The sequence below is a fragment of the Psammomys obesus genome, unplaced genomic scaffold, assembly GCF_907164565.1.
Source record: "Psammomys obesus unplaced genomic scaffold, mPsaObe1.curated_primary_1811, whole genome shotgun sequence".
Lineage (NCBI taxonomy): Eukaryota > Metazoa > Chordata > Mammalia > Rodentia > Muridae > Psammomys > Psammomys obesus.
The window spans coordinates 2,284,150-2,293,802 of NW_026587215.1; the positions used below are offsets into that span (position 1 = coordinate 2,284,150).

Sequence of the window (9,653 nt, forward strand, 5' to 3'; positions counted from 1 at the left end):
CTTGGGCCCAGTGAGACACTGTCTGCCTCCCATGAGCTGGGTATGGAGTAGGGCCTAGGCCAGCAGTCTTGTCCTGTGAGCTAGGCCCATAGGGTCAAGGAGGGAGCTGACCAAGTCCAGGCAGCAAAAGTGCCACAGGGCCTTCCAGAAGGATCCAGTGATAGCATAAGGTGCCTGTATGAGCGGGAACTGACAGACCTAAAAAGGGCTGGTAGTCCTTGCCTTGACTTAGGCCAGGTAGAGCTGGGGCATGAGTCATTCGTTTCCCTCCAGTCGTTCAGCCCTTCCTCTGACTGCTACTCGGGTCCCCATGGCAGTAGTGGTACTGGTGAGACTTTGTTGTGCCTAGTGTGCCCACTCCTTATGCATGGCCTTTCGTTCACCCCTTACTCAGGCCCTCTGAGCTGGCTGCTGTCATTACCCCACAGGCATGTCCATGGGAGGAAACTAAGGCATTCAGAAGGAGTCTGGCCAGTCATAGCGCTGATGACGGACCCAGGCAGCCTGAATCTAGAGCACGTGTCCTTCGCTGTTGGCTAGCTTGGGTGGGGAACATCTCATGAGCGCCTGTGTGGTGCCAGCCAAGCATTGTGTCACAGCCAGAAAATTCTACTAGACTCCCCTCCCAGACTCTGAGCACCCAATATTTGAAAGCTTAGTCCCTAATTTGCAGGGTTCTGTTTACTTTATTGGGTGGGAGGTTTTCGACAAAATACTTCAGAAAGGGTACATATAGCCTCCTATCTCAAGCCAGGCCTCTTCTACCCAGGCGCTGCTAGGCCCATATGTATCCAGCCCCCAGAAGTCTTTGCACACTCGCACGTACTGTGTGCTTGTGTGTGTCCAGCTGAGGTATACCCACAAGCTTTCCTCAGCTCTGCCCTCCCTTTTCTCTGAACCACTTTATTAACATCTGACTGACATGGAGGCTTCTTTAACAAGAGCATCTTGGTGTGGTCAGAATGTGTCATGGGCCCTCTTTTCACGAGCGGTATCTGTAGCCACGTCTGTCTCTCCACACTTGCACACTGGGTTTTTTTTTTTTTGGTTTGTTTTTGGTTTTTTGCGACAGGGTTTCTCTGTGTAGCCCTGGCTGTCCTGAACTGACTCTTGAACTCAGAGATCCTCCTTCTTCTGCCTCCCTGAGGCTGTGACAAACACTGTGATTCTAACAGATGGCTATATCAGCATCTACCTGAGCAGCCCCAAGTGAATGACACTCAGGATGTTTCCAGACTTTCCTCCTGTTGTTGTTTTGTCATGAATGTCCTCACAGGGCATACACACTAGAGTTTTTGACATTTAATGACTTGTTGACATTTAATGACTTGTACACACCTGCCCTGGTCCCACGCTGACGATGTACTACATGGGATGTTACTTGGAGTAGACACCTGTTATAGCAAGATGGTGGGCTTCTGCTTATTTCTAAATTCATCTTTATTTTGAAACAGGCTTTTACCAGTAACCCAGACAGACCAGGTCATGCCCGTGTTGTGATGACTTTAAAGTCATCCTCCTCCTGTCACGGCTGCCTAACTCCTGGGAATATAGGCGACCATCACATCTCCCATCTGACACATGGGCTTTTGAAAGATGACCTCCTTCCTAGATGTAGTGGTGGTCCAGGTTTGGTGGTCCAAGTTTGCCGTCCAGCACTCAAAAAGCAGAGGCAGGAGCATTAGGAGCCCAAGGTCATCCTTGGTTACATAGTCGTAGATCAGCGGAGGCTACATGAGACCTTATCAAAGAATAAATAAATAGAAGTAGCTGTCCTGAGGCTCCATTCCTAGCCAGCCCTGCGGTCCCCCCAGGCTTTGTGTGTCCCTGGAAACACAGTATGGAAGGGCTTTGCTTTATGGGCTGTCCTCAGAAGACAGGTCTGGTCTGCTTCTCTCTTGCCCTCTTAGCAAGTCAGATTTTTAGTATTTTATGTTGGGGTGCAAATTACTTGGGGGCCTTTCCACACAAAGCCCTCGCTTCTCTCTCCCATAGTGCTGCCAAGTCCAAACCCATCATCGCAGAGCCGGAAATTCATGGTGCGCAGCCTCTGGATGGTGTGACGGGCTTCCTGGTGCTGATGTCTGAGGGGCTGTACAAGGCCCTGGAGGCAGCCCATGGGCCTGGGCAAGCCAACCAGGTGAGCTGGGTGGGGACAAACAGGTGGCTTGGATCATAGCAGGCCAGCCCAAGGGCAGTGTGCTGGTGACCTGGAGCCTTGATTATCAGATGCTATCACCAGACATCTTTTTAGGGCTCAAAGCCAAGGCCTGAAGCAAAAAAGGGGAGGTGGGAATTGTACTGCCCCAGGGCTGCAGGAAAGGCCTAGAGCACTGCCAGGGTTCAGCCTCCTTTCCCATTTCCACTGGGGCCTCAGGCACTATCTTTCCTTCCTCTGTGACAGATTTTTCCCTCTGGGGACTGTGGGTGGGAGGAGAAAATTCTTCAGCCAGTGGGAGTCCCTTGGCTCTCTACACCTTGGAGATATAAGACAGACAGTAGCCATCAGTTTTAAGACGAGCAGTTTCCTGGGCTAGGCTTGAATGTACTATGTAACCCCTGCTGGCCTCAAACTTAGCATCCTCCTGCCTCAGCTTCTCAGGTAGCAAGGTGGCCTATGCCACAATGCTTGGCTAGCATTTGAAGGGCAGCTGCCTGTATCTTGAGTTGCTAGGTTACCAAGTTCAGGTATGTCCTTCTTTTTTGGGTGTGCTTCTTGTACATGTAAGAAGGTAATCTTTTTCTGCTTTGCTTCTTTCTTTTTTTCTTTCTTTTTTCTTTTTAAGATTGACTCTTACTAGCTTGAAACTAGTGATATTATCCAGGCTGGCCTTAAACTGGAATCCTTTTCCCTATTTCCTGAGTGCTGGGATTTGAGCTGTGTGCCATGGCACTCATTTCTGCTTCCTCCTTTTACTAAAGCCTGGCTCCCATATGATCCCTGTGCTCAAGGTTTCCCACCAGTTTATTTTATCCTTTATTCCAACAGCCTAGAGCACAGAGGACCCAGTGGTTACTTCCTTATGGACATCTAGGGCCCTGCTGAAGCCCAGCTTCAGCCCCAGGTTCGGGTTCTTTCCCTTACCCACCCCTTTGCTTCTGCTCCCAGGGGCTACAGCCAGTGCTCAGGTAGAGGACTTGAGTTAGTTCTTTTGATTTGTTTGTTTGTTTTTTGTTTTTTTAGACAGCTTCTTAGCATGAATGGCCTGGAACTTGCAGTGATCCCCTGCCTCTTCCTCCTTAGTGCTAGAGTGCAGGTTCACACCACCACACTCAGCTGAGTTTTTGATCATTCAGTGTGATTTTTTTTTTCCTTTTCTCTTTTGGTCTTCACAAATTGAGATGCCTTGAGATGCATCTACTAGGTGCTAGAATACACCAGACACAGGACTTCTTGGAGGGCAGCTCCTGACAAAATGCCTTGCATGTAGCATGGGTGTTTTATCCCAGGAAGAAGGCATAACCACAGCCTTTGCCGTGTGTTTCTTAGCAGTCCTGAGTGCCCTTGCACCGTACATTATATAACTCCCAGTAATAACCCACTGAGGTGGATGCTGTGCATTTAGAGGTGTGGGAGCCAGCAGAGAGATCACAAGGTCCCACATCTTTTCTAAACAGTGTTTTCTAGAAGGATTACCCTGAACAGCTAGAGAAGCTCAGATTACAGTTTGACTGGTAGAGACTTCCTTCACCTGCTGGGCTAGTGATCTCTTTAAGTCTCCTGAACAGGGCTGTGGAATTTTGATCTCTTCCCCTGGATCATCCTGCATTCCTCCTCAAATTCTCCTTCCACACCCCACAGGAGATTGCAGCAATGATTGACACTGAATTTGCTAAGCAGACCTCCCTGGATGCAGTGGCCCAGGCTGTGGTCGACCGTGTAAAACGTATCCACAGTGACACCTTTGCCAGCGGTGGGGAGCGTGCCAAGTTCTGCCCACGGCATGAAGACATGACCCTGCTGGTGAGGAACTTTGGCTATCCATTGGGTGAAATGAGCCAGCCTACACCGGCCCCAGCCCCAGGTACGTGTGCCATGTCCTATACAGGCAGGAGCATCTGAGATGAGTCCTGGCCTGGAGGCAGTGCAGGGTGGCTGGTAAGATGAGCTCTCTGCTTGGAATGCAGATGGAGCTTACAGACTCTGAGCTGCAAGTCTCTCTTCCTTTTGTCTGTGAAATGGGGGTGGGATTGCTTGCCCTGGCCTCCCCTAAAGCCTTGCTGCATGAGCATATCACGAACAGTCACAAAGGCAGGTAGCAGAGGTGGTAGCTGCCACTATCAATGGTAGAGTTTCCTCCCAGCCTGGGCCAGCCAGGAGTGTGGTCACTGCTCACCCTCACTAGCAACCCTAACAAGGAGATAGGATCTAGCATCAGGGGGCCTGGATGAGGTCCTGTGTGGGGACAGATGGTCCACCCCAGAACCTGGCCCAATGTCTGACCCCTTTGGGCAGAGGAGACATTTCATTTTTTTCCTTTTTAGTCCTTGAATGAAGTTGCTTGGGAAGAGCTGAGAACTTGAGTACTGGTTTCCAGGGTTGCATTTCCCTTTCTGTTTTCAAACAGGCAAACCCTGCAGGTTCCACTTCCACAGGGGTTTGCTCGCCCATGGACACCTGGGTGCTAGAGTCCTGTTGCCAGTGTTTGGCTACTTTGTGGGTTCCTCTTTCTTCCTCCCTTCTCCATTCCTTTTCTTCCACGCTTTCAACACCCTAATACTGGGTAGGAGAGAAAAAAAGGATAGAGAGGAAAGGGTTTAATGTTAGCATTAGACTACTTCCTGCTGATCAGGGGCATCGTGCTCCTTGGGGCAAGTTTAATCTTTATCATTAGGATATCTAATTTCTTCTTTTTTCTTCTTTGTACATGACTGCTTAACAGACTGAAACCAGCTAACAACCACTGACCACACTTTGGGGGCCCTAGCATTTATATACCCTCTGAAAAGTCCCCAGAATTCCCAAAGGTTACACAACTGCAGAAAATATCTGCAGCTGGCAAAATCATGTTTCTGCTAGAATATGAGGTAAATCATAGTCACCTGCTGTGAAGTAAGTGCTCACTCCTGAGATTAAAATGAAAACATATTCTTATAATAGTTCTGTGATTTTAAAGAAACCAAAGTTATCACTGCAGAGTCCTTCTGGCCTGTTATTGCAACCATATTTTCTTTCTTTTTTTTTTTTAAGATTTATTTTTATTATGTATACAGTGTCCTGCCTGCATGTATACCAGCACACCAGAAGAGGGCACCAGATATCATTATAGATGGTTGTGAGCCACCATGTGGTTGCTGGGAATTGAACTCAGGACCTTTGGAAGAGCAGCCAGTACTCTTAACCTCTGAGCCATCTCTCCAGCCCACAACCATATTTTCACTGGGCCAGCCTCAACTAGAGACAAATTACCCTCTGGATTAAGGCATCCATGCAAAGCCAGGCAGTGACTTTTTCAGTGAAGCCATGCAGCATTTGATCCATTCCTGCTTTGATCCCCAATGGGTTTCCTTGCTGGAGGGAAGTCACACTGCTGTTCTGGAAGAAGAGATTTTACCAAGGGACATCTACGCTGGGCCACCCCAAGGATAGAGGACCACACTGGGGCTTTAGGGCCCTCTCAGCCTCACATAGCCCTTGTCACTCAAGAGCAACCTTGAGCCCACAGCCCTGTTTCCTTCCAGACTGATTTCTACTCCTTGTTTTCTCTTTCTCTCTCCTGTTGCAGGGGGGCGTGTGTATCCTGTTTCTGTGCCATACTCAAGTGCCCAGAGCACCAGCAAGACCAGTGTGACTCTGTCCCTCGTCATGCCTTCTCAGGGCCAGATGGTCAATGGCTCTCACAGTGCCTCCACCCTGGACGAAGCCACTCCTACCCTCACTAAGTAAGCTGTCATACTCTAGAGACAGTCTTGGGCACCTGCACAGAGGCAGCTGTTTAGCCAAGTCCTAGGGTTCAGTGGGGTGGGATGAGAGAGGCCCTGGGGTCCCTTGGGCTTTTCCAGTTCCCCACCTCCATCTTTGGGATAGGGAGTCTCATTAGAGACAGGTAGGAAGGAGCAGTGCCATCAGTTCTAGCAAGTGTTGAAACTGGACCTGGGGCCAGGGTGGACAAGGAGGCCTGAGAAAGGAACAACGCTGCTGGCTAGCGGTGTCTCAGGCCAGCTTTCGTCCATGGGCAACTTCTCTGGTTTTTTTCTTCTGTTTCGGAACTTGTAACATAGGGTCACTGGCTTCATGCATCTGTAGTTGAGGAACATTGCCTGGCCTGTACTGGCTCCTCAGACATGCTGTTCTCTCACTGTGACATGCCATCTCTGTCCACTGTCTAGTTTAAGGGGCACTGATAGTGGAGGTCACGGCCTCAGGGGAGGGGCATGAGAGCGAGACCTGCTTGACAGGTCTGTTGTCCACCCCACCCCCTTCATTTCTGTGAATGTGCACCCTGACCCTACCCCACCTCTCCAGGGGGATCTGGTTTCTACATTCCAGCCCTGCACTGATGGAATAATACAGATGCCACACCCAGCCCCTCCACACAGATGGAGCTTAGCCGGATGTGGCCAATTAGAAGGGCTGGCAGGGAAGGAGTGTCCCTGTTTTCCTCTGCCTCTTGAGAGGGCCTCCCTTCTCCTGTCCCCAAGTCTTTGCTGTTGCTGTTCCTGCCACCACCTCTGTGTATGGAAGGGGCTGGTAGACATCTGGGCACCATGGGTAGCAGTGTTTTGTCCCCAGCACTATCAGTGTAGCCTCTCCTTCCCACCAGGCTACCCCAGGAAACCACCAGCTGTGTCCACAAAGCTGACCAGGCAAGACCTCATGCTTCTCTCTCTGACTGCCCGAGCCTCACAGAATCTCCTCCTGCCCTGGCTCAGAGCCTTGTTCTGTCACCTAGGCCAGCCTTGAGCTGGTTCATGACAGGTCAGAGCTATCAGGGTAACAAGCTAATGGATAGCTCCTTGAAGAAAGATGGGCTGTTGGTGGATCAAGCAGTGGATTAGCATGCATGAACTCCCAGGTTCAGTCCCCAATAGTGTCCTGCTACCATAGGCTTCTGTGGCAATACTCTGGGCTGAAGAGCTCAGTGGTAAAGAGCACTTGCTGCTCTTGCAGAGGACCTGAGTGGTTCCAAGCACCCACATCAGGTAGCACCCACACTTGTAGCTCCAATTCCAAGTGGTCTGATGCTGCCTCCTAGCTTCTAATGGGCACCCCTGCACACATACAGAAAAGGGGGGAAATAGATGTCTGAAGGCTGTTCATAAATGTTAGTGATCTGTCACTTAGGAGAGTTAGGCAGGAGGATCAAGAGTTCCTGCGCAGTCTGGGCTACATAGCAAGACTCTCTCAAAAAACAAAACAAAACTGCCATTTTGTTTATCTCTAAAAACATCCCACCCGGCTGGCTTTTTTTACGGGATCTTTGCCAGAGAGGCCTGAGGTTAAAGGGCCACTCTTGTCACCAGGTTGGAGGGTGAGGTCCTCTGATGCGGCTACCCCAGACTGATACCCTCCACTCTTCCTCTGCAGCCAGAGCCCCACTCTGACCCTGCAGTCCACCAATACACACACGCAGAGCAGCAGCTCCAGCTCTGACGGGGGCCTCTTCCGCTCCAGACCCGCTCACTCACTTCCTCCTGGAGAGGATGGCCGCGTTGAGCCCTATGTGGACTTTGCTGAGTTTTACCGACTCTGGAGTGTGGACCACGGCGAGCAGAGCGTGATGACAGCACCTTAGTCTGGCCTCAGAGTACGGCCTTGGCATGACTTTGTGTAGGCACAGAAGGCTAGTGCCAAGGCAGGACAAGCTCCTTGACCTTTGCAGGTGCCGTGGAACCAGTGGGCAGTGAGTCTGATGTGCTGCAGGTTCTGTCCCACAGCACTGGATTGTAGCCTGAGTGCACACTGCATTGTTGGTCCACACAGGAGGCAGGAGTCCAGACCACAGGCATCCTTAGAGAGGGCCAAGTGTGAAAGCTGCAGGTAGCTTATAAACCATCAAGAGTGCCTCCTGACATATCCAAAGAATAGCAAGAATCTGTCCTGTGGACTCCAACTACCACAGGCTAGACAGACATTGCTCCCTCAAGACTGCTTTTCCTGCCTCAACCTCCCCTGGAATAGCCTGTGACCTATGCTAGTGTCCTTTGCACCGGATGGCTATTACCTTCCCAACTTTCAGCCTAAACTCCTAGATCCAGAGAAGAAAACAATGAGGGTGTGTGCCTGTCACTGGTTCTCACTGGACAAGTTCAAGGAAGCAGTGGGACCTGTAACAACCACAGGGGAGCACGACAGGGAAGGACCACAGAAAGCTGGCCAAGGAATCCAGTCCTGGACTGCAGGACAGCCAGCTGGCAGCTGAGCTGACCAGGGAGCTGGCTTCCCAATGGTGTGCAGATGGTGAGACCTGGCCCACCAAGCAGCCAGTGTCTGCTGCTAGATCCTGCCCCAGGGAAGGGCAGGCCAAATCAGAAGCAAATGCCTGCCGGCCTTTTTCCCAGCTGGTACTGGGGAGACGCTGATGGGGAGTGCTGAGTGCAGCAGCCTCATGCTGACGACGAAGCTGGTTGGCTCTGAGCTCTGCTGAAGGACAAGTAGAGGATGGCTGTGAGAGAGAAGCTGAGGCTTGCCTACCCTGAAAGACCAAGAGCATCAGAGATGTGACGGTGCTGTGGACACGAAGGAGAAAGATTGTGCATGTCAGACCCTGACTTGGACCTGTTCATTCACACATTTTTTGCCTTCACTCAGGAGGGTTACCACAGCTGCCTGCAGCATGGCCGACCCTGTGCTCAAAGGAGGAAGCAGACCAGGGTGGTCCCCTTGCCTGAGCCCTGCCCTCAGGATTGGAGACTAAGCTCAGATCTGTGTGGCTCTGTAACTAGTCTTTTGCAACCCTTTTCCTGCTGCATCCAGCTGCTGGAAAGGGCATCCAGTGTGTCTGCTGTTGGCAAAGGCAAGTTCAGAGCACTTCTCACCCAGATTCATTTCCCTCAGTGCCAAGGAGAAATGGATTCCTGGGGAAGTGGGTACAAGCCAAGGAGGAAAAAGCCTTCCTTGCTACTCCCCTAGGACGCCACCTCTGGCCTCTGCAGGTTTGTGGGGTTCAGCTGATGCGCAGACTTGGGACAAAGGAGATCCTCCCCCAGGAGTTTGATGCTGTTTGGTCTCTAGAAATAGAACCATGTTCTTAATGCAGTAAAGTAAAAGTGTTAGGTGTCATCCTGTCTATCTGTAACCTAAGCTCCCAGGAGGTGCGTGCTCCTGTTCTGCTCAGGAGGTTTGAGAACTAGGTCTGCCAAACAGGTGAGTGCTAGCGCTGGGATTTGAACTCCTACCTCCTGGCCGCTGGAGCGTGGGTTTGCCCCAGGCCTGCTGTCTGAGCTAACGAGGGCAGTGCTGTTCTGGCTCCTCAGGGAGTGAGCCAGGCAGGGGTGGGGCTTGGGTGGTAACTGCTTGAGGCTTGGGTCACAGGTCAGGGGCCTTGTCCCCCTCCCCCCAGCTGGTTGGTTTTATTTGGCTTTATTTGGTTGAAGGATATCTTTAGCATGCCTCTTTCTCATCTAAAGACTTTACTCATCCTCCCAGGATCGCCTGCAGCCTGAAAAACTGCTGAGGAACAAAGCCGGGCTCTGTCCACTATGGTCACTGG

The 9,653-nt window shown here is 51.1% G+C and overlaps 1 protein-coding gene across 1 annotated transcript in view; it reads left to right on the forward strand.

The window, feature by feature from the left end:
- Tab1 (TGF-beta activated kinase 1 (MAP3K7) binding protein 1) overlaps window positions 1–9,223 on the forward strand; it is a 29,513-nt gene extending 20,290 nt beyond the window's left edge. Inside the window, exons 8-11 of the mRNA XM_055602916.1 lie at window positions 1,996–2,140; window positions 3,803–4,025; window positions 5,727–5,883; window positions 7,529–9,223. Of these exons, the coding sequence (XP_055458891.1) occupies window positions 1,996–2,140; window positions 3,803–4,025; window positions 5,727–5,883; window positions 7,529–7,736 (733 nt within the window). The 3' untranslated portion in view covers window positions 7,737–9,223. The remainder of the gene's footprint in view (window positions 1–1,995; window positions 2,141–3,802; window positions 4,026–5,726; window positions 5,884–7,528) is intronic.
- The last annotated feature ends 430 nt before the right edge of the window (window positions 9,224–9,653 follow it).